Source organism: Natator depressus, chromosome 1 (genome assembly GCF_965152275.1).
Source record: "Natator depressus isolate rNatDep1 chromosome 1, rNatDep2.hap1, whole genome shotgun sequence".
Taxonomy (NCBI): domain Eukaryota; kingdom Metazoa; phylum Chordata; order Testudines; family Cheloniidae; genus Natator; species Natator depressus.
The window spans coordinates 105,410,251-105,437,831 of record NC_134234.1 but is presented as its reverse complement, the minus strand read 5'-3'; the positions used below and the strand labels follow the sequence as shown (position 1 = coordinate 105,437,831).

Genomic DNA, 27,581 nt, shown 5'->3' with positions numbered 1-27,581 from the left:
TTAGATATATAGGCTTTTCTCTTCTGCATGACTCTACTGTAAACTAGACGGACAGGACAGCATTATAAATTGTTCTAAACGGGACACACCAATCATAGTTTGATCCCGTCCTGTGCAGGAGGCATTAATTTTATTTTTGGCAAAGTGCCTCTTGCAAATTTGCACATCATTTTAAAAATGCACTTGAAGAAAGTGATTTATGAAATATAACTGGAGGTATACCTGAATCTCTCTGCTAACTGGAAGTGTCAAATCTTGTAAACTTGTCAAATCCTAGGATTTTAGGGTCAGAGAACTATTCACTTTTGCATTTGTCACCATAAGAACATCCAAGGTGACACTCCTAATTAGCCAGAAGAGTGAGAGTGAGTGTGTGTGACTGAATGCATCTACCCTTACAACTGGGAGATTGCCAACTATGTTTGTGCTGTATTTTTACCTGAGAATGGACATGAGGGCACCTATATTAGTCTTAGTCATTCCCACCCCCACCCCCGCTTTGAAAGCACAGCTTATATCTTTGCCTTTCACAGTTTCAGAACTAGATACTGGGAATGTAAACATGGGCCAATAGGAAGCTTTAAGTGTCTCCACTAATTACATTGAGAAAGAAAGTACTTTTGCGGGGGGGGGGGGGGGTATTTATCACAAGGACACTACTGGCACAGCTACTCTATTTTGAGACTCCAAATTCTTTTGAAGTCTATTATATATATATATATATATATATATATAGGCAGTTCCTACTCAAGCGTATATTACTATATCTTTAAACCTAAGAGTGACCCCTCTGTAAAGCCTGGATCCAGACTACTTAGTCCCTTCTCCCCAAACAAGTCTATGATTGGGAATCACACAAAATAAGAATATATACTGTTCACAGTTAAACACTTTATCTTACTGTTATTTTTTGCAAGAGGGAATATTCTACAGAGAGGAGTGCTGGCAAAGGTGCAATTGACCTAATTACCCTTCTATTTATTTTTCAAACACAAACGATGTAACAGCAGTAATACTTTAACCAAATGGCAGAGATTCTTCTCAATACCCAACCATAACAGCTGCTTCTCAAACCAAAAACTCAACAGCAAAACACCAGTTTGCCACTGTACAATTTGGAGCCAGAATGAGTGCATTGCTGTAGGCAAAAATCTTGACTTGTCAGATGTTCCAACAGGGAAGGATTCCCTCACATGGCAGGGGGGAATCATTCCCTACTTTTGTTACCAATAAATAATCCCACTGACAGCAGTGTGGCATTTACAGAAAACAGAACTTAAACCAATTTTGTTAAGCATTCCCTCCTCACCTGCCCCAGAGGGATTTCAAAGCAAAAGGGTACACTCCTGTTAGAGATTCAGTTTCTCATTCACACTGCCTAACATGACCCTATCCCTATACGGCACAGGAAAGGAGTCTGAACATGCGTATGTGGTTGAGGGGTCAGTATTCAGTTTAATAAATCCTATGGATATAGACACCTCATCCCTGGGATAAATATTCATCACAATGTGCAGGTTTTCAGATATATGACTTGAAATCCCACAGTGACTATGGTGAAAACATGGTTTGGTGATCAAGAGTGCATTGCTAAACAGTTCTAGTTTGTCATGATTTCCTCCCCCGACCAGTTGCCTTTCCAACTATGGGCCCCAATTCAACATTGCCTACTCAGATGATACAAGTGCATAAAGAGCCCTTTATGGCGTTAGAGTTTACACTAAAAATACACATTTATGTTCAGCTTTTGCTTTGGAAATCCATATTTTATATTGGGCATAATTTAATAACTGCAAGACATGACAACTTTTGAAGCAGCTATTTACTGAGCTGAATTTACAACCGTCAGCCACTAATCTGAATGAGTGGCTGCTACTATTAAAAGTTTTTTCTTTCAGAACAGCAATATTTGTCCCACTTACTCAGATATAATTTATTTATTCTATTTTCTGTAGGAATTTAGTCAGTTCCAAATCTGCAATGTAGCTGAAATAGCACAACACAAGAGCAAAATTTGTGAAAAATATACATGATCTGATAGGAATATACCAAGTAAATGAACATTATGATCCATTAAATCCTTTTAGCCGTTAAGAAGGTTGCCACTTCTACATCACACAGGAAAAGAAACATACCGCACAACACTGAAATAATTAGAAGAGACAAGGAAGTCAGACAAACTATAGCTAAGGACAGTTTATAACACTAGGCAGTTCTAATGCTGACTGCAGTCATTTTAAAGGACTTATGGCTGCAGTATTAAAAAAAAAAATACTTATCACCAAGATGGCAGCAATATAGGATGTCTTTATTAAGAAAAAAGAATAACCACTGTTGAAAACTATTTTCTCTAGTTGAGATATTTCACCCCCATGTCCATATTTAATTTGTTGGTAACGAATGCATCCGATGAAGTGAGTTGTAGCTCACGAAAGCTTATGCTCAAATAAATTTGTTAGTCTCTAAGGTGCCACAAGTCCTCCTTTTCTTTTTGCGAATACAGACTAACATGGCTGCTACTCTGATACATATCCATGTGTAATACCTGTACTCCCATATAATAAAGTAGTCATTAAGGCACTAGTTCAGGAATGCAGCTTTGTTCACTGAAGCTAACGGACCCTGAGCACGTGCTTAACCGCCACTCCGAAACAGGAATGGATTTAAGCATGTGCTGAAGTGCTTTCCTGAATTAGGGCTTAACAGTAATAGCAGAAAGGCTGAATAGAATTCAGCCTGAAACAGCAATGGTACACATTTTTGTATGGAAAACCTTTTTTCACAGATATCCTCAGTCTGGTAAAAAAAAAAAAAAAAGCTATTTGTTGAATAGGCAAACTGCGTATCATCTGGAGCAAATGAGTAATTAAACCTAGTACAAATATAGAATATACCTTGTCATGTTAACCGCGCTGATGACAGACAGCTTTGGTATAGTTGCTCAAGCAAGGATCCTCATTCTAGGAGGACAGTCACAATCAGGCTCTTATCTTATTATTCAACACTGTTGACATGAAAGTGGTCACCATTAACTCTTAATGTGACTGGAAGAAATTCACATTTTTGTTGATGGTACTTACAGTCAGTCTCCACACTATACAATAAACTTTAAATAAAAAAATCTGCAAACAGAAGGCTAAAAGAGTTAAAACAAGATGATCTATATTCTCTAGAACTTAACAAATCCTAAATCTGCTAAGTCTAAATGTTTATGTGGCTTTCTTATCCCTATCATAGAAACCGTACAAATCAAACTCTAATGTTTAAACAGACTACTTGTTTTAGAAGTGTATGTAGAGGGAGTACAGGCCTGTTTAATTTAATCAAATTTAAAATCAAATGTAAGTTTAACTGTATCACCCCACCTGCCACCTCTTCAACAAATAGCGTTGCTCTTTCTGCTATTCTGATCCACAACATGGGACACCCTACCTAAACTGATGATTCTATTGTGATGCCAACAAGAAATGACAACTAATAAAGGCTAAGTTGAAGAGCTGTGGACAAACAATAATAGTTTTGAAAGAGTTATATTTGGATGGTACATTTTTTCCCTCTCTTCATAGGTTGATTCTCTTCTCAGATAGCAGGCTGTACAAGGAAAAACATCTCTTGGCCTTTAGGCATGGACACTCAAATTTGAGAGCACTACTACAGTATAAAAAATTAAATTAATATAGAAAATTGGGTTTTCCTCTTAACCTTCAATTCGTAATAGAACATATATAACCATAAAAATAATCAGGATCGTATACCTATAGGTATACGCTGCCATTAATGCTATTTACATTACTTAGCATATCTTGCATAACACAGAAATTCAAGGAATAAAACACTATCATGCATGGTATACTTAAACTAAATCCTAGAAGAGAAATATTGTTATGGAACATATTTTGCTAATCATGATTGGCCAAATAGCTGATACATACAGCAGAGAATACTGAAGAGCCTTCTGTCATCTTAAACTAATGTAAATTGTAATAATGTAGTCACGAGAAGTTTGTAATAGCCTTCATTGAATATATTGAACAAGTGGAAGAATAAACATATCCAAAAAGTGTATGGGAAAGATCTGTAGAACTGTTCATTCATTTACAATGTTGCAAATGTAAACACTATCTGGATCATCATAATAAAGTATTAGACCTTTCCAAGTTTAATTTCACTCTTTAGGCAAGTACAGACATAATATACATTTAAAAATTGACATTCTTTTACAATTTTTCACAAATCAAGGTACAGTGCAGTTTTATCAGAAAAAAGGGAATATCAATTATATTATTGTTACGTTAGATGATGTTTTTGCCATTTCTTCAGGGGAGTGACTCTTTATTACTTCTTTGATGAACTGTTCAAGTGCAGTGAAATAACCCTGACACTGCCAAGTGTCATTATGAGTTCCCTCTGGAAATATGGCCAATCTCTTTGTCCGAGATGGGGATAATTCATAAAGCTGCTTCATCATAACTGGCGGAATTAACTGGTCAGATAGCCCAGAGATGAAAAGAGAAGGCATTCTGCACTGAGAGATTTTTCTGTAGGACAGGTATTGATTTTTGTAGCACCACAAAGGAAGATATCTCATTGGGAAGAAAGAAAACAAAGTGCTGGCCATATGTGGAATGCTAAGAAATGTGTTCTCCACCATTATGGCAGAAATCCTATGGGAATTTTCAGAAGCTAAATGAACAGCCACTGCTCCCCCCAAGGAACGGCCAAAGAGAAAGATTTTTGTTTTATCAAGGTCAGACCTAGTCATCACGTAGTCTAGCACAGCCTCAGAATCTAAGTATAGACCTTCTTCACTTGCTTCTCCTTCGCTTTTTCCATAACCTCTATAATCAACCAGCAGCAAGTTTACTTTCAGGTTTACCAGCATCAGCAAAGCATTTGGTAACCTGTGACCAATGTTGCCTGCGTTTCCATGAAAATAAATGATAGTAGGAGAATACACTGCATTGTCCCCAGTGTATCTCAACAGAATAAGATTGAGAAGAACTCCATCTTTGGTTTTGATGAAGATGTTTTCATGTGGTATACCGGTAGGCATAGGAACATAAAGGCGTGAAGAAGAGGGCTGTTCTGGGAAGTAAAGCAGTACATCCTGGAATTTATATAGTATACCTGCTATTGATACAAATATTAACATAAGTAAAGTAATGCCGCCATATAAATGAAAAGTTACTATCAAAGGTAAAAGAGAAATACGGCAGAGACCCCAAGACCATGATGCCAAAGCCAGTAGCCACCTTTCAACAAAGGACCAAAGCATCCATGACTTTTCCATTGCAGTAGTGAGTGATCTTTTAGTCCATATGTATCCTGCAAAAAACCCAAACATATGTACATAAATATCAAACATGGAAAACAGTCAAGCAAGCATTCATATTCCTGAAGGTTATTAGTAAACCATTGCATAAACAAAAGGTAACAACAAACTACTGTTTATTTAATCTTTTATATAACTAGATCACTTTAATCACTTCCCAAAGTTCAACTGTAATAATCAGCAGGGGCTTCTAGAAATTCACTTGCCATCGAAAACCACGGAATTCGTGTTTTTATACAGAATCTTTAGTTTTGTGAAAAAATAAAAACATACATTAGCTACAGTGGAACCCTGTTTATCTGAGCCTCCATTATCCGTATTAACTGAACCAGGGCTCTGAGCCCCAGGCAGCAGGGCTCAGGCTTCAGCTGACAGTGGGAGCTCCACTGCCTTGGGCTGAAGTTCTTTGCCCATTCGCCAGATTATCCAAATTTTTGATTATCTCATCTGGCCCCGGTGCCAATTAGATCAGATAAGCAGAGTTCCACTGTATATCAGTAAAAGACTGTGTTCAACGGATCCTATATATATTGTGGCTAGGAAAACTAAAGTTCAGCATTTCATTTTAATCGCGGAAAAAAGTGGATTTTTATGGGGTTTTTTTAAAGTCGTAGAATTTTTGGTTTTTTATCATGGAAAACTAGGATCTCTGATAATCAGTGAGAAGAGTAAAATAGGCTTTGCAACTCCTAGGAGAATTCTCTTTTGTTTTCATTTGAATACTACTTAGTACTAATAATCCCCTCAAATACTGTGGCTGACAACAACTTTATTCCCACCCAAATTGCAGAAGCAAGCATGGGCACAGATGGTGATTTGATCAGTTTGCAAAATTGCTTCCTGGGCATTAGCTCTAGGATCCAGAGATAAAAAAGGTATCACTCTTACTTCCATGCCTGTGACAAGTGTCTTCATTCTTTAACAATTTATACAGAAATATTCTCACAGACCAACTTCCCCAACCCCTTGCAAATGCCTGGCTGCAACTCTAGCCCTTAGTTACCTGAAAAAGTATTATAGCTGGATTAAGATGACCAGATGAAAAGGCACAATTGTGATGGATGCCTAATACTTGTCCCCACCACCCACCCATTTTGTACCTATGCTGCTTAATGCCACAGTTAGTCAGATTCAGTTTAAGATTTCTGCTATCAGCTTTCTAGCCATACTTCCTCCTGATTCATTTGTTACAGGTCATCAAGTGGGAAAGGTATTTAGGAGTACTTATATCATCATCCACGGTGATGACATCAGGTGGTTTTAATGTCCTACCAGGCTACTGAAAGAACAGTCAGTTGTTTGTACCTCCTTGTGATCAGTGGAAACAATACTGGTTCAGGATGCCAAAGCAAGTTCATGCTCCAATGAGAAAAGTACACCTAGAGATCAAAATGAGGGACATAGTGGTCAGTCCATGACATGGGAGTAAACTCTATCCCTCCAACTACTGAGCCCAATATATAAACCAGATCCGGAACATAGCCCACTATATGCATGGAGACAGATGCCAACTAGAAGAGTTATAGTAATCATGAGAAGTGGAATTAACCCTAAAGAGTCCTTATCTAATTACTAAAGACATCTAAGAAAGTCAGTCTGAGTGACTGTCAGCTCCAGATGGGACCCTGTTATGCTGCAAGGGTGATCATACATCAGCAACAAAACATGCTAGCTCCAACCCGAGGCTCATGCACTAGACAATCTTGGCTTTTGGACAGGATATCGTCCTTAGATATATCAGCATTCACTGAATTTCTCTCTCTAGACCACTCTAGTTTTATTCTTTTTTCCATGTGTGTTTATTCTTATTTCTAGCCTGAGTTCATCTGCAAATTTGCTTATGGATTTCACACCAAACACTCACTGAAAAAGAGACTAACAGATTTCAATTTCTGCACAGCCACTGAATCACAATACAAGAAACAACAGAACCACAAGAGTAGGCATAGAAAAAAATGTTAAGCACACTGACTGAAGGACCTGACTGAAAATACCCATGGTTTGGTATTCAAGTGCCAAGAACAGCAAGGATAATGACAAAGCAGGTGACTATGGCATGGCAGAAAGGCGGTGCTTTTACTCTGTGAGGAAGAAGACAAATGATTGCCCTTCAAATAAGAAGGAAAGGGACCCCAAAGACCTTTCTGATATAAGTCATTCACTGGTGAGGGAAATACCTGTGATCCAGTGCATGAGGTTACCATTATTAACTTCATCAGAAAAAACACAAAGAGGAACTGTCACAACATAAAGCAAATCTAAAGAATTTCTGGAAGTCATAAGAACGCTTGACTAAACTACATCAGACACCACACTTCACTACCTGAAGACTGACATTCACAAGTGAAACTTCACAGGATGGCAGGCATCCTTCTTGTTTCAATTGTGCATGCCTTCTTATTGTGATGGAAGAAGCTTTGCAACCCACTCAAAGTGCTGCGTACACCAGTCTGGGAGCTTCTTCTGTATGCTGTTACTTAAGTTGCATAAAACCTTTGTACCAAAGTGTATAATTGCCGTTGCAAAGAAAAGCTAGCCTGGCTCCTCCAACTAAAAGTCAAGAAAGAATATTTTAAGAATTTAATTTCATTAAATCAGGTTTGTGATGTAGCTAAAGTTTTACAGACCTGAAAAAACAATACTTTAAGCAAACAGTACTTTTGCTTAATCTGACAATAAGGAGGGGAGAAAAAAAAAAAAAAGAGACTGTACAACCATAAATCCATCTCTTTTCACGATCAGCTACTTGATAGGATATTATACCTATCTGTGTCCTTGAGTATCTGGTCATCAACATTGTGGCAGGGGGGATAGAAATCAATGGTTTTAAAAAAAAATATTTGTTTTTAATTTAAATTGGATTTTTTGATAAAATGCTTTTTGAGGAAAAAACCTATACATTATAGCTCAAAGATATTTTATCATGGAATAGAGATTATAAATTCTAATTCTATAGTATGAGACAATATATTCATGTAATGTTTAAGAAAAGTTTTGTAAGTGAGTTTTAATAGTTCATGGATTAGGGACCCAATTTTATGGGGCTCCAGGGGCTTCTGTATAGATTATTTAGGTTAATCTTTCTATCTACCCAATGGGACTCAGTGCTCAGTCTAGAAGATACCATCAGAGATGCTTAGTTTTGCAGTTCTCAAACTGTGGATTTATGTCTCTAGAAATAACATGCTTGTTAATGGCAAAAATGTTTTTAAATAAATAAATAAATAAATAAATAAATAAATAAATAAAGGTGAGAAACAACAGACCACAACCTTATTGTCCCTCTGCAAATTTGTGTATACAGAGTCAATCCCTTACCTCTCTCTAAAAGTGCGAAGTTTCAAAAAGTTCAATGAATAGAAGATTGTTGGGGGCAGAATAGATCTGGACAAGGAGAAGAAGTCTGGAGATAAATGTGAGAAGGGAGGGACAGGCAGTGGAAATAAATGTGAAACTGTTTGAGCAGAATATTCCAGAAGTCTTGAGTTCTGAGTGAACTCATCCGATGAAGTGAGCTGTAGCTCACGAAAGCTCATGCTCAAATAAATTGGTTAGTCTCTAAGGTGCAACAAGTACTCCTTTTCTTTTTGAGTTCTGAGTGTAGCCTTCATTGATTTGAGATCTACCATACCATTCTCACTAGAAGGGAAAACTTATAATGGCAGCAGGCCGTAAAAGAGACCCAGTTTGGGAATAAGAACCATTCAAGAAATATATGTTTGCTGATGATGTTTTAAAGAAAGTCACACCAGTGAACTGGTGGAAGTCACTTAAGCACTTGGATTCAGGGACTGTTGAAGTGATAATCTCACTTTTAACAGCAGTACCTTCTTCTACTGGTATAGAAAGAATATTTTCTTCCTTTCCAGAATACATAATGTTGTCATTTTAGTTAAATAAAAATTTAAATGTCTGTCTAGTGATGTTCTCCTCCTAATACAACACGGCAAGAAAATCTTCCAAATATTAATTAACCTGTTGAATTGGAGATAGTTCACCTCCCAATAACTTCATAAATATCTACTTCAATTACCTTTGGTAAATGAAATAACCAAACCATCATTCATTTTCTGATATAGCTGTAAAACTAATCTGAAAAGTTTTCAAAATAAATCACTTTAAAAATGTATAGTGTGTGCCTTCTAAAAATGAAACTACATCTATCTTTGAGTTGTGAAGACTATGTATTAAGGTTATAACAACCAACAAGAATGCATTTTTATGTAGAAATCCATTATTAAATTGAGGCTTCCTGACTAGTGATTTAAATCAGGATTTAAATCAAATCCACCCTGCATTTACAGCCAGTTGAATGCACAGTATTCTTCACCAGAATTACCTGAAACTTAACTGGTTCCATCACATATCCTATTATTGGTGCTCAGATTTACAGTCAGTCAGAATCATAGAAGATTAGGGTTGGAAGACACCTCAGGAGGTTATCTAGTCCAACCCCCTGCTCAAAGCAGGGCCAACACCAACTAAATCATCCCAGCCAGGGCTTTGTCAAACTGGGGTTAAAAATCTCTTAGGTTGGAGATTCCACCACTTCCCTAGGTAACCCATTCCAGTGCTTCACCACCCTACTAGTGAAATAGTTTTTCCTAATATCCAACCAAGACCTTCCCCACTGCAACTTGAGACCATTGTGCCTTCTTATCATAAAATATCAGGGTTGGAAGGGACCTCAGGACGTCATATAGTACAACCTCCTGCTCAAAGCAGGACCAATCCCCAATTTTTGCCCCAGATCCCTAAATGGCCCCCTCAAGGATTGAACTCACAACTTTGGGTTTAGCAGGCCAATGCTCAAACCACTGAGCTATCCCTTCTTCTGTCATCTGCCACCATTGAGAACAGCTTAGTTCCGTCCTCTTTGGAACCTCCCTTCAGGTAGTTGAAGGCTGCTATTAAATCCCCCCCCACTCTTCTCTTCTGCAGACTAAATAAGCCCTGTTCCCGCAGCCTCTCCTCATAAGCCATGTGCTCCAGCCCCCTAATCATTTTAGTTGCCCTCCGCTGGACTCTCTCCAATTTGTCCACATCCTATCTGTAGTGGGACGCCCAAAACTGGACGCAATACTCCAGATGTGGCCTCACCATTGCCCAATAGAGGGGAATAATCACTTCTTTGAATCTGCTGGCAATGTTCCTACTAATGCAGCCCAATATGCCGTTAGCTTTCTTGGCAACAAGGGCACACCGTTGACTCATATCCAGCTTCTTGTCCACTGTAATCCCCTGGTCCTTTTCTGCAGAACTGCTGCTTAGCCACTCGGTCCCTAGTCTGTAGCAGTGCATGGGATTCTTCCATCCTACATGCAGGACTCCGCACTTGTTCTTGTTGAACCTCATCAGATCTCTTTTGGCCCAATCCTCCAATTTGTCTAGGTCACTCTGGACCCTATCCTTACCCTCCAGCATATCTACCTCTCCCCACAGCTTAGTGTCATCCGCAAACTTGCTGAGGGTGCAACCCATCCCATCATCCAGATCATTAATGAAGATCTTGAACAAAACCGGCCCCAGGACCAACGCCTGGAGCACTCCGCTTGATACCGACTGTCAACTGGACATCAAGCCGTTGATCGCTACCCGTTGAGCCCGACGATCTAGCCAGCTTTCTAGCCACCTTATAATCCATTCATCCAATCCATACTTCCTTAACTTGCTGGCAAGAATACTGTGGGAGACCGTATCAAAGCTTTGCTAAAGTCAAAGTATATCACGCCCACCGCTTTCCCCATATCCACAGAGCCAGTTACCTCAGAAGCCTGAAGGAGATTGGACAGAAGAACAGTTTCAGACCCTCCACAATATTAATGCCACAAGAGTATAGGTGGAAGAGATATAATTAAATTCGTACCCAGACAGTCCAAATAAGAGAGTCCCATAGGATTTTTAATTTTCCTTCTCTCCCCCAAAACCATTTGAAAGAGTGTGCACGTGTGGTAATGAAGGTTCCATTTCTGAGCAAAATTGAAATTAAATCCGTTAGCTAATATGAACGTAAAATCATTTTAAAGAAAGCTACAAACAACATTTTCTTCAGAGAGCAGTACTGCCATCAAGCTGTAACACACCTTACTACAATATAAGCACATAATCTACTCTGATCTGCACAACAGAAGAAGAAACAGGCAAAGCTGGATTTCAATTAAAAGAGAAAGAGAAACCTACAAATCAGGAGCATCACCTGCTATGACACAAAGCGGGCAGTTGCCCCCCCGCTGACTTTGGACTTTGACAGTTAAGCAATAATTGCCTCACTTTTTTCCATTTGTGATGCTATTTGGAACAAAATGTTCTATTTGCTGACACAACTTTGCTTACCCCCCATTTCAGGCCAATGAGGGCTGCGGCACAGGCCGAGGGATGTGCTGGCCGCCACTTCCGGCAGTCCCCATTGGTTTGGAGTGGCAAACCATGGCCAGTGGGAGCTACAATCGGCCGAACCTCGCTGCAGGTAAACAAACCGGCCCAGCAGCAGCTTTCCCTGACAGGCCGCGTGCCAAAGGTTGCCAATCCCTGGCTTAGAGCTTCTCTACCTTTAACAATGTAGCTTTTAAAGGGTCATTTAAAGTCAGTTTAAAGTTTCTTGTTCAAAGAAATTTAAACATTCAAACAATATTATATAAAAGAAGCCAAATACATCCCACTTTTCTTATGCTAATAGATCATCTGAAGCCAACGAGGCTACCCTTCTGAAAAGAAGAAAGATTTGGCCCCAAATTCCAAATTTTTTGAGGGTAAAAGCAACTATAAATTTAAAGATTTTTTTTTAAAGTAGTGCTTTAGTGTTGGCCTTCTTTAATTGCTAGTGTTTTAGCTAAGAGTTGGACTAAACTGCTGTGTCCATGGGCCTGATCCTACAAGATGCCAAGCGGCCTCAAATTTAATCTTGCTTTTCTTGTTGCCATGTGAGAGAGCCTAATGAAATTTATGCTGAACACCTGCAAAGCTCATCTCGCAGGATTGAGACCATTTTTCTCTCTCTTTTTACGTTTATATTTTAATGACTTTTCAAATAGTACTATATTAACATTAAGATGAAGTACATCAAGTGTTAAAAAAATTCTCTAAAACATAATCAACATTTACTGAGACTGGTTTTTAAATCAGTTTACAGTAAAGTGTCTTAAGACCCAAGATAATTCAATGTTGAACGAGAGCACACTTGCTGCAGTTTTCCTGAGAGGTTTTAAAGTAACTGAATGCCACATATGAATTCCTCTTCAGGCCTGTGACTTTTCTGCATCCAGGCCTTTACGTTCGCTCTGTCAAATATCACAATTTTGCCTGGCCTACATTCAGAGCATGGGAAGGCTGGGTGGAGTGCATGTTTAAATACATGTTAAGTAATGCTAGCAAGTGCACTAGTATTACTGCTAAACCTCATTAATTCAGTGTGAATCCTTGAAAGATTCAAAGGACACCTATTAAATTACACTCCAAAAAGCTCAGTAATTCCACCCCACAGCAAAAACATGTCCTAAAACCCCTCTACTATTCTTAAATTTATTTACATTTTGAGAGAGGGGGGAGACGATTACACCTTAAAACTCCAATGACAGGTAGAATAAAAACACCATGCAATAATTATCTTGTAAACTTTACATTATACATAACCCCTGAAGATATAAAGCCCAATTCAGATTTTAAGTCTCAATTTCTGTTTCATCATACTCAGGGATCCCACAAAAATACTTTAAAAGAGGCTTGGGTGATAGTGGCGAGGACAAACAAAGCAAGGTCTATGAAAACAAAATAAACCTTGAAAATTACGCTTGATACCATCTCATTTTCTGAAGATAATTATTTTAATTATGAGGCTATCTGCATGGGGAAAATTTACAAAAAAACCTAATAGCTAAAGTCTTTGCAAGTAAAAGCAAAATATACTTTACCTAAAAGTAATCATCCTACTGTACAGCTGTTCAATCTTTTCAGTCAACATGTCAAAAGCCTCCCTCAATGGATACTCATGCGGGAATTCTGCGCCACAGTGCATGCGCATAATTCATGTGCCACACAATTTTTTATCCCCCCCGCCCCCTGCAGAAAATAACTTCTGTTGAGAAGTTGCTGCAGTTGTGCCTTTTGCCACCAGGGGTCGCTAGACCACAGAAGTGGCTCCAGGGCCCTAGCCAGCTGCCATAGGGAAGTGAAGAGGGCCAGGGCAGGAGACAGGGTATATGGAGGCGGTGGGGGTGGCAGACAGCGTGAGGCACATGAGGCTGCTGGGGGAGTCACAGATTAGGGTTAAGAAGGGTAGTGGGGGAGGACAGACTGGGACAGGGGATGAATGGGAACGGAGGTGCAGGGCCACATGGGAACGGGAGAGGGCGTGCAGGGCCATATGTGGGTGGCTGGGTGAGGGCACAGGGACACAAGGGGGAAGGGATGCAGGGCCACATGGGGAAAGGGTGTGGCTGAGTGGGGGCACAGGGACACATGGGTGTGATGGGTTCCCCCTTTGGGTGCCACCTGGAACTGGTACCACTAAGCCCCCGTCACCCACCAGCCTGGACTGTACTGCTCTGATCTACCTACCTGCCAAGCCTTCTCCCAGGCTCCAGCCTGCACTTTCACCAGCACACATACAGATAGAGACACACCCAGCTACAGTTACATGCAGACGCTGTGATCAGTTCTGCATGGGAAGGCTCTAGCTTAGGAACTTCTCAGCTACTCAGGCACGCACACCCCCCTCTGGCGTGTAAACCCAAAATTATACCATCTTGCGCTGCACAGAGAACTGTACAGCATAATCTCATGAAATTCAACCCCTTCCTCAACGTGGAGAGGAAATATAGAGCAGCTTTCTGCCCTGAGTTATGACTCCCACACACTAGCTTTTAGACAAAGCAAAAACAAGTTTATTAACTATAAAAAATAGATTTTAAGTGATCATAAGGGATAGCAAACATATCAAAGCAGATTACCTAGAAAATAAACAAAACATGCAAACTAAGCTTAATATACTAAAGAGATTATATATGAACAGCAGATCCTCACCCTAAGCGAAGATACCAGCAGGCTGCAGATTCTTAAAGGGAAGCTGCACTAATTTACAGTTTAAAATCCCCAGGTGTTCCATTCACAGGCTAAAAATCCCTTTAGGCTGGATCCAGCACTTCCCCCCAGTTCGGTCTCTCTGTTCCGTAGGTGTTTCCAAGAGTCTCTTTGGGTGGGGAGTCAGTGAAGAACCATGATGATGTCACTCCTCTGCCTTAAATAGCTTTTGCATACGATGGGAACACTTTGTCTCAAAGCTTGGTTCCCACGCCAATCAGTGGAAAAACACTGATACCCCAAGATGGAGTCCAGCACCAGGTCACCTGATCACACGTCCCTGTACGGTCACAGCACCAATAACTCTGAGGCTGTTTGTAGGGTCCTCAGTAAGGCCCTCAGGTGGGAGATAAGCTTATTTTAAGGCCTATTGTTTTCTCCTAAGGGCTCATTAACCTGAATGGGCCCTTCCAAACTAGCCATCTAAACTGACAGTTTTTTGCCTAGTGGGCATTCTCCATGTGTAAACACATTTGTAATATGGATAGTCTAGATTCCTAAAGTCAGATACGAAAATGATATATGCATACAAACAGGATAATCATATTCAGTAAATCATAACCTCTCATATGACCTATCTTGAATAAAATACATCAAAATTATGTCCTAATCATATCATAATAATATCTCTATGAAGAATATGGGGTGCAGTGTCACGATGGGGGAGGGGGTGCAGAGATACATGGGGATTGGGAGGGAGCTGGCTGAGGGGGTGTAGGGACACATGGTGAGAGCGGGGAGGGGGCACAAGGACACATGAGAATGGTGGTGGGGGTGCAGAGCCACATGGGGGTAGGGTGAGTGGGTGTCAGAGTAGGGGTTGAAGGAGACAGGGGGGAAGATGTACCTGACTGAATGGGAAAGGCTAGGGGTGCGCCAGGGTCTCCATGGGAGAGGCTCGCTAACAATCCCTCCCTGCCCTCCAAAAAATCTATTCCATATTTCTCCCATCCACATCCAACAATCCTCCAGGTTCACCCCCAGGCTGCTTCCCTGTCCCTCAGCCCCTCTGTTACCCCCGACTTCCGCAAGCCTTTGCACCGTTTCTCAGGGGGCACAAAATACAGTTCTGTATTGTACTTTAAATGAATTACTTAACGTTCTATATTTATATGAGTAAGGAATCTGTCAAAAATCATTTCCTCAATTTTTTTTGTCTTCTGTACTGTTACAGAGATACTTGCTGACAGGTATTTTGAAATACATGACCAAGAATAATTGAAACTGGTGTGATTATACTGTGTTATTTTGATAAATAAAATATGAAGAATTTTAAAATACCGTACACAGAATTTTTAAATTTTTAGCACAGACTTCCCCTAGGAGTAATAATGGAGCCAAATAGTTATTTCCTTCACGGTCTTCCAGACTCTAACATTCCCTTTCAAATACTAAATTTCAGCTAACCAATATTTCCTCCTTTCCCCAAATATGACAAATAGTCAAAATTTTCTTTAAGTACAACTACCTACAAGACATTATCCTTTTACAGTGTTTTCCATCTGTAAATCTGAGTGCCCTATGAAGGAAGGTAAGTATTGTCTTCATTTTACAGATATAAAAGCAAGGATACAGAGGAATAAGGTGACTTGTCCAAGGGTCACCGAATGGGTTACTGGAAGAGCTAAGACGACAACTCCAGACTCCTGGGCCACTGGATAAGAAACTGAATTATATGGTCTACACCTGCATCCTTCCCACTCCTGGATAAAATATTATCCCTTAATAACCATACTAAAAGTGGTTGCTTGTCATGGCCAAAAAAATCCAAGTTATTTTAGTTAAAGAGAGAAGTCATGGCCCACAATATTTCAAGTAATAGTACAGGGATCAGCAACCTTTGGCACATGGCCCGCCAGAGTAAGCCCCGGCGGGCCGGGCTGGTTTGTTTACCTTCTGCATCCACAGGTTTGGCCGATCGTGGCTCCCACTGGACACGGTTCGCCACTCCAGGCCAATGGGGGTTGCGGGAAGCGGTGGCCAGCACATTCCTCGCCCCGCGCCACTTCCCGCAGCCCCCATGGGCCTGGAGCAGCGAACCTGCAGATGTGGCAGGTAAACAAACCAGCCTGGCCCGCCAGGGGTCTTACCCTGGCGGGCCGCGTGCCAAAGGTTGCTGATCCCTGTAATAGTACATTGTTTCTCTTAGAAAACTATGACAAGAGTTAAATATCTTAATTTACCAAAAAATTCTTAAAACACACATATTCTATTACATTGGCCAAAACAGAGCCTGGGGTAACAGGAACAATAAAACATGTATCTAAAATTCACTTTTTTGTTATGGAAATCTCAGCTGACTGACATGCAGACCTCAAAATCAGTAATCCTTAATGAGCCTTCAAAACAATATCTTTGTGAATATGTTATGAGTTTCCTGAAGCCAACTGTTCTTGACTAGCAGTAAGTAGTAATGTCTAAGAGTTTAGTAACGCAAATAGAAAATACGTCTGAGATAAAAGCCAAATTAGACCTACTTACTTCCCTGCTGCAAATTAGTTTCTTAACACTCTACTGCTCTGTCCATCAACCTCAATTCTTGTATGCCAGAAAGTTCTCAAACATATAAAATACTATTTGGTTTTACTGAGGGGGAGAAAACCCCAATACATCTGAAGCTTTGAACAAATTACATACCATAAAACATATATAGTCCAGTGGTTCCCAAACTTGTTCCACCGCTTGTGCAGGGAAACGGGAGCTGCTGGAAGCAGCATGGGCTGAGGGACACACTGGCCACCGCTTCCAGCAGCTCCCGTTGGCCTGGAGCAGCAAACCGCGGCCACTGGGAGCCGCGATCGGCCGAACCTGCGGACGCGGCAGGTAAACAAACCGGCCCGGCCCGCCAGGGGCTTTCCCTGCACAAGCAGCGGAACAAGTTTGGGAACCACTGGTATAGTAAGTAGTGTATGTGTTGGATAGTTTATTAAAATTAAGCCATACAATAAATGTCAGGATCTTGTGAAATCGGCTACCTTAAAACATAAGTGAAAAGAAATAACTTAAGAATATTTAAAGTATAAATGCAGCACAAATCAGTAATTACCCAACTATTTAGTGAAATAGGTTGTCAACTAAACTGACCTACATATCTGACTTTTGATCACTTAATCTCTCAATCTTTCCTTAATAATAGATAGATAGATTTAATACATCCGGGAAAAGCATCTTGTGTCCCGCTGCTTTTCCTCCTCTCTCCTGCCGTGCCCCCCTCACACACACGCTCTGTCTACACGCTTCCTCCCGGTCTCTTGCGGGTTTCCCCGGGGTGACGCTCCAGTGGGCGCACAAAGGCAGGGAGAGCGGAGTTATCTGGTGACTCCGCATCCTTCTGGCCCAGGAGAAGGACCCCGACCGAGCCTCACGTGGGCGGGAGCGGAACGGGGACCGAACTGCCCTGCGGCCGAGACACTGGCCCGGCCCCGCCGCACGGGGGCTGCGAAGCCTCAGCTACCGACCCAGGGCGGCTCAGCCACGGCGGCCCCGACCGAGTCACCAGCGGAGCAGGGGGAGGGGTGGTGCTGGGTCCGCTCGGGGGAGCCTCGCTGGGCTCCGATCGGCGGGTCTCGGCAGGCGCCCGCCCACCACCAGGCACCCAACAGCCCGGGGGGGGGGGGGGGAGGAAGCCGGAGCCTCCCTCCTCCAGTGACAGCGCGGGGGAGGGGCCGGGGGCTCCCCAGCAGCAGGAAGACCCCCCGCGGCAGCTCCACGCTACCCTCGCGCCTCCCCGCGTGTGTCTCTCTCACTTGCTCAGACGCGCCGCGCTGCCGGGACCACTCCCAGGCTGAAATCGGGCTCGGCGGGACCCCCGCGCCTCATTCTCCTCTGCCGCTGGAGCTCGACCTCGCGTCGCGCTCGCTCAGGCCAAAGCCGGGACTTGCAACTTCAGCCACCGCCGCTTCCGGGAACGAAATCACCACCGCAGCCGCTTCCGCTTCCGGGGTAAGGGCATCACTGTGGCACCTCCCCCGACTTGATACTAGGAGAACGAACTATTGCGTAGGACGGGCAGAGGGAGGTAGAACGTCTCTTTCTTCCTGGGCTGAACCAACCCTCGGGGGCAGAGGAGGGCGTAAGAGCTCGTCCCGGCCAGGTCTGAACCATTGCGCGCGGGGAGGGGACCTCGACCTGGCGTCGTCGGGAAACTCCTTCCTCCCCCCCCCCCCCAGTCTTCTGAATGGGCGGCTCCGATGAACGAGTTTCCGGGGTGGTGCGTGGCGCCCTAGTGACGTGTGGTGGGGTAGGAGCTGGGCTCGTTGCCGGCCGTGGTGGTGGGTGAGTTGGGCTGAAGCGGCGGTGGGTCGGGATCTGCGCTTCCGTGGCCCTGGCGCTTCTTGCTCCGCTCCCCGCTGGGGCCGGGGGCTGTGCTGGGGCCGTTGTGACGCAGCTGCGTTACCCATACTGGCCGCTGGGTGGCACGTGCCTGGGCTGTGTCGGTTGAAGGCCCCCCTTCCCCCCCCGCGCGCCTCGCCTTCCCATCCCCCGCGAGGGCCGGGATCCCCCCCCCCCCGGCCGAGTCGCCCCTTTGGTAGGGGCCATGTGGTTCCTCCCCTACCAAGAACCCCACAGCTGGGGGGGGGTCCCCTTGACACTCCCCCCCATGCCAGGTCCGCCATCCCGCCCCTCCCCCCGCGGCAGGGGCTCTGTGTGCACCCTCCCCTCCCCCCAGTGGTGTTATCATTGTATTCTTGTTTGCAATAACTCTGGGTGTCAGAGTCTGTCGGTTTCAGAGCAGCAGCCCTGTCAGTCTATCCGCAAAAAAGAGCAGGAGGACTTGTGGCACCTGAGAGACTAACCAATTTATTTGAGCATAAGCTTTCGTGAGCGACAGCTCACTTCATCGGATGCAGCCTGTCCGGAGCATGAGCAGAGCTGGGGTGGGCGATTGTTCTGCTGGGAAGTGTTAATGATGCCAGCCTCTGGTTGTTCGCTGGGCAGACAACTTTTGATTTAAGCCCTGGCTGTGCTAAAAACTAGAGGGCAGTGGGTGTTGTGTGGATTCTGGTCACTGAGGCCTAGGACATTTTGAAATTGATTGGATGCAGCGTTACCTCACCCACTCAGCTTGATGGCATTTCTGCTAGTTTGTGTGTAATATCTTTATGGGACCAACTTCTGTTCATGAGAGAGAGACGTTTACTCGGAGCTCTTCTTCAAGTCTGTGTAAGCTCAAAAGCTTGTCTCTCATCAACATAAGCTAGTCCAGTAAATTATGTTATCTCACACACCTTGTCTCTCTAATATTCTGGTACCAACACAGCTATAACAACACTGTATACATCAACCTGAATGTAAGACCTTGCAAGCTTGGCTAATTATTATTGATTTGTGTTGCGGTGGATTGGGCCCCAAGGTGCTAAGTGCTGGACACGCAACACAGAAGGTGGTTCTTGTCCAAAGATTCTCAGGGTACGTCCACACGACAGATTAAGTCTGGGTCTGAGCCTGGGCTTAAGCAAAACTCCCCATGTGCACGCTGCAATTGTGGTAACCTAGAGCTCGGACCCAGGACCCTGCGGGGTTGGAGGGTCCGAGCCCATGTTAAGTCGGGACCTAGGGTCCAAGCCCTATTGGTTTTCTATGTACATGTGTCCCTGGCTTGACTCAGATCTCGGGAGTCCTCCAGGTGTATCCTGTGGTTCCTGGCAGCAGAGTGGCTGCGCTGCAGGTAGCCAGCACAGCGGGGCAGAAGCACCATTACTGCCTGACCACGTCCGCTCTCCCTTCCTTCTCTTCCCTCCATCTCCTCTTCTCTGCTGTGTGGAACTTGTCCAGGGCAGGGAGCAAAGTTTCAAAGTGAGAGTCAGCCTCCAGGGTGCTGGGGCTCATCCCTCCCTGGGCCAGGCTGAGCTTGGAGTTCTTCTGCTTTCCCTCCCTTGCAGGGCAGCAGATGGTTACTGCTTTGCTCTCTGGCCCTTGCTCCAGTGCTCCCTCAGCCTTCCTTAGGGCTGAGTGTGTGGGGGCACCCAGGATGTGTGCACTGTCAGGACTGTGAGTGGGTGCCAGCCCCAAAACTTGCCCGCAGTGGTGCCTGCAGCTCCAGCTCCTCTCTGAAGTACGTAGCTTGCCTGAAGTAGGGAACAAAATTGGCAGAAGGGAGGCAGGTCTTGACTTCTGGGATGTTGGGGGTCATCCCTCTCTGAGCTGCACTGAGCCAGAAGGTCTACTGCTCCCCCTCCCTGCAGGGCAGCACTTGATCCCCGTTCTGCTCTTTAGCCCTTGCTCCCGGGCTTTCCTTGCCCTCCCTGGGGCTGTGTGTGTAGGGAAACCCAGGCTGCATGCACTGTCAGGGTGATAGGTGGGAAGCAGCCCCAAAACTTCCCTGCAACCTCCTGGGGTACAGAGGGGTCAGGGATAAGTGATCCCCAAGGGGTGCTGGAGAACACTGCACCCCAAGCCCTGGGGATGCACTTAACTGTTGTGCAGTCGGCAGCAGCCAGGCTTGGTGGGGAGAGGGGTGTCTTTTTCCTCTGGTACCTTCATTTTTATGTCAAACTTCAAAACAAACAGGAATGAATGAATGAATGAACACACCTTCATTGAACATCCAGTTTTAAAAATTAAGAATTGCAAAGTTTCGTTTTAATAGTTGACAGGTCTGGAGACTGATGTCCTATTTATACTCAGAACAGGTGTACGTGGGGATTTTCATGCCAGTATGACTCAGCCTAGAGCTAGAGAACCCAATTCTCAGGTTAGATGATAGTTCAATATCAAGCCTTCTCAAACTGCAGTTGGTCTACTGACACAGCCACCAAAGGAGCTAATTATGTGGTTTATGTACTCGTGCTCCTTATAGGCAGGAGTCCCATCAATAGCAGCACCACCACAGTTAGGAAACAGAATGGGCAGTAGAGTTTTCCCACAATGCATGTGTTCCTAGGGCTAGAGTGTCAATACGGAGGAGGGGAGGCTCTGGATACTATGACTTGGGTCTGCGCACTTCAGTGTGGATGCCAGAGCCCTAGGTTTGAGCATGAGTCAGAAACTTCTTAATCTACGGTTAAAATGCAATGTCGATGCACAAGCCCCAGGTTCCCTGACACAGGTCAGCTGACTCAGGTCCCACTAACACTAGGCTTACATTGCTGTGTAGATCAGGGGTTCTCAAACGGCGTCGGGCCCCCTCAGGGGGTTGCGAGGTTATTACATGGGGGTCACGAGCTGTCAGCCTCCACCCTAAACCCCGCTCTGCCTCCAGCATTTATAATGTTAAATATATTGAAAAGTGTTTTTAATTTATAAGGGGGGTCGCACTCAGGGGCTTGCTATGTGAAAGGAGTCACCAATAAAAAAGTTTGAGAGCCACTGATGTAGATGTAGCCACAGCGTAAGACCAGAGACAATAGGCATACACACCAACAGACTGGGGTGTGTGTATATGTGTTTAATTTTAATAGTGTGTGATTGTAGTGCTCCAACTCCCTAACCACTTGTCCACTAGAAGAAGTAAAGAATAAAGTGCCAGAGTCCAAATTCCACTCCCCAAATAAATAACATCTTTAACTGCTATTAGTGTCCGCAAAAATAACAGAACCTAGCACATCTTGGCACTTTGAAAAATACAGAGCAGGGAGTGGATGTGAAGATTTCTGTCTCCCCTTCTCCAAAGTTGGGTTTTAGGTGATGGAATTAGGGGGCTTGGGTGCGAGACTTGGCAGGATGCATCATTTTCTGTTGGGCTGTGGCTTTTAGCCACACCTCAACTTGATCAATAGTAACTACCTAAGAACCATCTAATCATGTACTACTGAACTGCACTATATTTAAATCTGTCACAGAGATGTAAGACTGTGTAATCCATTACTGTCCCTTGAACCATCTGATACCTCAGTTTAATTGAAAATAAGAAATGATTCAATGTGATAGACAGTCCTATTATATGATACAAGATTTCCTCTCAAGTACGGGAGTCTGGATAGAAGAGAGGATGGTTTGGGGCTAAGGCTGGGTGGTAAGAGATCTTGGATCAATTTGGAGGTCTGCCACAGACTTCTGTATGTCCTTGGTTAATGGGACTTATGTTCCTAAGTGCCTCAGGATATGTCTACACTACAAGTGCAATGGCAGCACAGCTGTAAATGCTGCAGTTATACTGCTGTAGTGTTGACACTCACTTTAGTGACATGAGAGGTTTTTGTATTGCTGTAGGAAATTCTCCCCCTCGAGAGGTGGTAGGTAGGTTGATGGAAAAATTCTTCCGTCAACCTAGCTGCTTCTGCAGTGGGAGTTAGGTTATCCTAACTATGTCGAACAGAGCATGAAATTTTTTGATAGCCCTGAGCGATGTAGCTATGTTGACCTATGTTTTAGGTATAGACCAAGCCTTAGTAACTTTTGATAAAGGCACTTATGATCCTAAATCGCTTAGGCACTTTCAAACATTTTACCTGTAATCTCCTGATGCCCATCAGTAAAAATAGGATAATATTTCCTTTTTCCATCTTTTCACTGTATTGTCAATGTAAAATGTATTCTCTTCAGGGATTTACTGTGTGTATATATATATATTTTTTCCCCACAGAGTCTAGCACAAGGGGGCCCTGATTTCAGTTGGGGTTATGGGGTGGTGTTGTATATAGATTATGATGATGATAATAATGGTAGTTTAAACTAAATGTAGCAATATTTAATGATTCTTCTATGCAAAAGTAATTTTTAAAAATGTGCCTAATTCTTTTGAGAAATAGGGCAATTTGGTGGTATGTTTTCTTTCACTTGAAATATTTTTGTTTTATTTTTTTTATAGTGAAAAAGTGAATCCTGATGTCTTCCACACCTACTTCACAATCTTCCCCTAAACGAACGGTGGCATCAGTAGTTCCTTTTGCAGATCTGTGTTCAATTTTAGAACGAATACAGAAATGTAAATCCCGGCCAGAGAAAACCAAGTATTTTAAGGAATTTTTAGATTCATGGAGGAAATTTCATGATGCTCTTCATAAAAAAGAGAAAGATGTCACAGACTCTTTTTATCCAGCAATGCGACTTATTCTTCCGCAATTGGAAAGAGAGAGAATGGCTTATGGAATTAAAGAAACCATGCTTGCTAAGCTCTATATTGAACTGCTCAATTTACCCAAAGAAGGAAAAGATGCCCTAAAACTTTTAAATTATAGAACACCTACTGGCTCACATGGAGATGCTGGAGACTTTGCAATGATTGCCTATTTTGTATTGAAACCGAGGTGCCCAAAACAAGGCAGACTGACCATACAACAGGTGAATGAGCTGCTGGATTCAGTTGCTAGTAATAATGATGCCAAAAGGAAGGACCTAGTAAAGAAAAATATTCTTCAGTTAATAACTCAGAGCTCAGCACTTGAACAAAAGTGGCTGATCCGGATGATTATAAAGGATCTAAAACTTGGTGTTAGTCAGCAAACCATATTTTCCCTTTTCCATTCTGATGCTACTGAGTTATACAATGTCACAACTGACCTGGAGAAAGTTTGCAGACAACTGCATGACCCTTCTGTATCACTCAGTGATGTTTCCACCATGTTGTTTTCTGCCTTTAAACCTATGCTTGCTGCTATTGCTAATGTCCAGCAAATTGAGAAACAAATGAATCACCAGAGTTTCTACATAGAAACTAAACTAGATGGTGAACGTATGCAGATGCACAAAGATGGAGATGTATACAAGTATTTCTCCCGTAATGGGTTTGATTATACTCAGCAGTTTGGTGCTTCTCCCCTCGAAGGTTCATTAACTCCATTTATTCATAATGTGTTTAAAAATAATATACAAAACTGCATTCTTGATGGTGAAATGATGGCCTACAATCCCAATACACAAACTTTTATGCAGAAGGGAAACAAATTTGACATAAAAAGAATGGTAGATGATTCTGATCTGCAGACATGCTTTTGTGTGTTTGATGTATTAATGGTTAATGATCAGAAGTTAGGTCACGAGATACTAAGCAAAAGATATGAGATTCTAAATGAGCTGTTTACACCAATAACAGGCAGAATACACATAGTGCATAAAACACAGGCTAGCACCAGGAAAGAAGTAGTTGATGCTCTGAATGAAGCAATAGATAACAGAGAAGAAGGAATCATGATAAAAGATCCTATGTCCATTTACAAGCCAGACAAACGTGGGGAAGGCTGGTTAAAAATCAAACCAGAGTATGTCAATGGGCTCATGGATGAGCTAGACCTATTAATTATTGGTGGTTACTGGGGAAAAGGTTTGCGTGGTGGCATGATGTCTCATTTTTTGTGTGCTGTTGCTGAGACTTCCCCTCCTGGTGAAAAACCATCTGTCTTTCATTCTATTTGTCGTGTTGGTTCTGGTTACACTATGAAGGAGCTATACGATCTTGGTTTGAAATTGGCCAAACACTGGAAGCCTTACCATAAAAGAGATCCTCCTTGTAATATTTTATGTGGAACTGAGAAGCCTGAAGTTTACATCGAGCCTTGTAACTCAATCATAGTTCAGATTAAGGCAGCAGAGATTGTTAGTAGTGATATGTACAAAACTGATTGCACTTTGCGATTCCCTCGAATTGAGAAAATAAGAGAGGACAAAGAGTGGCATGAATGTATGACTTTGGATTTCTTAGAACAGCTCAGAGGTAAAGCATCAGGGAAGCTAGCATCTAAGCACCTTGATGTGGGTGATGATGAACCACAAGAAAAGAAACGGAAAACTGTACCAAAGGTAAAGAAAATAATTGGAATAATGGATCATTTTAAAGCCCCTGATCTTTCCAATGTAAATAAGATTTCTAATATATTTGAAGACTTTGAGTTTTGTGTTATGACTGGAACAGAAAACCATTCAAAATCTGAACTGGAAAGTAAAATAGCAGAAAGTGGTGGTAATGTGGTACAAAACCCTGGACCAGACACTTACTGTGTTATTGCAGGAATTGAGAATGTCAGAGTAAAAAATATTATATCTTCCAACAAGCATGATGTTGTGAGAGCAGAGTGGCTTTTACAGTGTTTTGAAACGAAAATATTTGTACCATGGCAGCCTGCCGTCATGATTCACATGTCTCCAGACACAAAACAACATTTTGCATGTGAGTATGATTGTTATGGTGACAGCTACACAGCAGATACAGAGGTGACCCAACTAAAGGAAGTATTCTCAAGAATTAATAATAAAAATGATGAGAAGATACCTCTGGACATGATTGCTGACTTAGAAGAACGTTATCTGTGGAATAGCTCTCCACTCAGTATGTTCAGGCAAAATACCATTTATCTGGACCTTTATGCTGTAGTTAATGACCCCAGTACCAAGACCCATGGAACAATGCTATCAATTAGGGCTTTGGAGCTCCGTTTTCATGGAGCAGAAATAGTCTCGCAGATAAAGGAGGGTGTGTCCCATGTAATTATGGGAGAAGATCATACCCATGTAAAAGAGATAAAAACACTTAGGAGAACATTTGAGAAAAAATTTAAAATCCTATCTGAGCGGTGGATAACAGAGTCAATAAAGGAGGGGAAGTTACAGAATGAAAATCCATACCTAATTTAAAGCAGGTTTTAACTAGAAGTAAAGGCATTCTGATGAACTTGGTGGATTTAAGATTTGGTGAGATCCTTCTGCATATTTCCAGGTGTATACCTAGCCTGTGGTTAAAGAGTAGCTCTAATTTTTATATATTGGAAAAGGAAAGGTAGCATCTCCTATGCTGGGGAAGGAGGGAAAGACTTCAGACTACGTTACACTGTGGGAGGAAATGTCCAGTGCTAAAAGAAATAATTACATGTTTTGTGTTTTACAAAGATCTCCCATAGGAGATTGTTTTATTTATAGCTATGAAGATAACCTTGTACTACTGACAACTCTTGCCTTTATTTAAATACTGGCTATTTTATACCCTTTGATCTTTCTGATGTGTGAGATTGAACTTTTAAATCACTAATATTTAAAGAGAGTGTGCTATTGAATAAAGAAATTAGTAAAAGCCTCTTAAACCAAAGCATTAACACAGTTAAATGTTTTATACAGCTCTACATTAATAATTGAATGATAGTACTATATAAATCTTAACATTCTGAAGTAGATATTCAACATATGTTTGAAAACTTTCAGAATCTATGCTGTGTGTAAATTTAGAGAAAGTGAGTTTCATGTATTTTAAGGATTTTTTTCAGTTTTTTAAAACAGATCTGTAGAACTTCCATTAAGTGTTAAACATAACATCAATCATATCTGTATAGTCATAGCTACCATTTTAAAAAAATATTTGTATATGCTCTAAAAGCTTTGAAATTTGCCATGCCTTCATTGTATCACAGCTGTAGTTATTTTTGTACTTAAAGGACCCAGTTTGCAACCCTTATTCATGTTAAGTAACACTTCAATTTCAATAAGACTACTTGTGGAAGTGCTACTGTGTGAGTAGACATTGTAGGCCCAGATCCAAAGATTTAGTTGAAGGGTGAATAAAATATCAGAGTAACTTGTATATTGAAAATATGCACATATTTAAAAACTTGAGTGAAATCCTGGCCCCATAAAAGTCAATGGCAAATTGCCTGTTGACCTCAGTGAAGTCAGGATTTCTCCCCTGATTTCAGCTTACCTTTCTATAAGTGATGATATATGGGTTACTTTAAGGTGTTCAGTAATATATAGCATTTTATTTCCAAATACACTTCAGTTTTAATCAAGACTTTGTATTGAATGATTGAAATAAAGATCTATATTTTTTATTCCAGTCTGAAATGTTATTTTAATGGGAAAATACTTCTCTAATTGCGGGAGGGGGAATACGTGAACATTTAGTGGCTGATCCTGCCCTATTAATGTAAATAAGACTTTAGCCATTAACTTTGATGGAATCATGATCAGGTGCCACATAACAGTATTTTACCATATGGATTTTTCAAGAACAGTTACATAAATAATTAGGAACTGTTAGGGGGCTTATTCCTTCACCCACGTACTTCCCTGGTCCTTCTCGCATGATCAGAGAGCAACAATACCCTAAGTCCAAAGGTGCAAACAATTTGATGTTTATTGGGGTGAACTTCCAGCGAGCGTGATTCCAGTTTCCTTCCTTAGTGTCCCCCTTCCCAGCTCTGACACCACAGAGCCTTATACTTGTGTCCTGTTCCCATTCCTGCCCTTAGCCAAACATGATTCCAATTTCCCCACCCCAATTCCCTGTTCCCATTCCCCGCCCCCACACACA

At 42.2% G+C, this 27,581-nt stretch overlaps 3 protein-coding genes across 5 annotated transcripts in view; 1 reads left to right on the top strand and 2 right to left on the bottom strand.

Annotated features, from left to right (window-relative positions):
• Positions 1–5,325, bottom strand: part of TNFSF13B (TNF superfamily member 13b) — a 38,741-nt gene extending 33,416 nt beyond the window's left edge. Inside the window, exon 1 of the mRNA XM_074963493.1 lies at positions 5,253–5,325. The gene's annotated coding sequence lies outside the window, so the exon portion shown is untranslated. The remainder of the gene's footprint in view (positions 1–5,252) is intronic.
• On the bottom strand, positions 753–18,476 carry ABHD13 (abhydrolase domain containing 13). Of its 2 annotated transcripts, XM_074963471.1 has the most exons (3): positions 18,154–18,476; positions 6,638–6,711; positions 753–5,325 (listed from the first exon to the last, which is right to left on the bottom strand). In XM_074963471.1, the coding sequence occupies exon 3, from the start codon at positions 5,288–5,290 to the stop codon at positions 4,277–4,279; it is 1,014 nt and encodes a 337-aa protein (XP_074819572.1). In that variant the 5' UTR covers positions 5,291–5,325; positions 6,638–6,711; positions 18,154–18,476; the 3' UTR covers positions 753–4,276. The 2 variants fall into 2 exon arrangements, with proteins under 2 accessions (XP_074819572.1, XP_074819581.1); XM_074963480.1 differs by lacking the exon at positions 6,638–6,711.
• On the top strand, positions 18,359–27,581 carry LIG4 (DNA ligase 4). Of its 2 annotated transcripts, none has more exons than XM_074963457.1 (2): positions 18,359–18,500; positions 23,157–27,581. In XM_074963457.1, exon 2 carries the CDS (start codon positions 23,174–23,176, stop codon positions 25,913–25,915), a length of 2,742 nt encoding a protein of 913 aa, XP_074819558.1. In that variant the 5' UTR covers positions 18,359–18,500; positions 23,157–23,173; the 3' UTR covers positions 25,916–27,581. The 2 variants fall into 2 exon arrangements, with proteins under 2 accessions (XP_074819558.1, XP_074819549.1); XM_074963448.1 differs by lacking the exon at positions 18,359–18,500 and adding an exon at positions 18,587–18,682.

What these genes read in the sequence shown, in the direction of transcription:
- LIG4 (XM_074963457.1), top strand. Translation starts at nt 23,174, where the DNA reads ATGTCTTCCACACCTACTTCACAATCTTCCCCTAAACGAACGGTGGCA.
- ABHD13 (XM_074963471.1), bottom strand. Translation starts at nt 5,290, where the DNA reads ATGGAAAAGTCATGGATGCTTTGGTCCTTTGTTGAAAGGTGGCTACTG.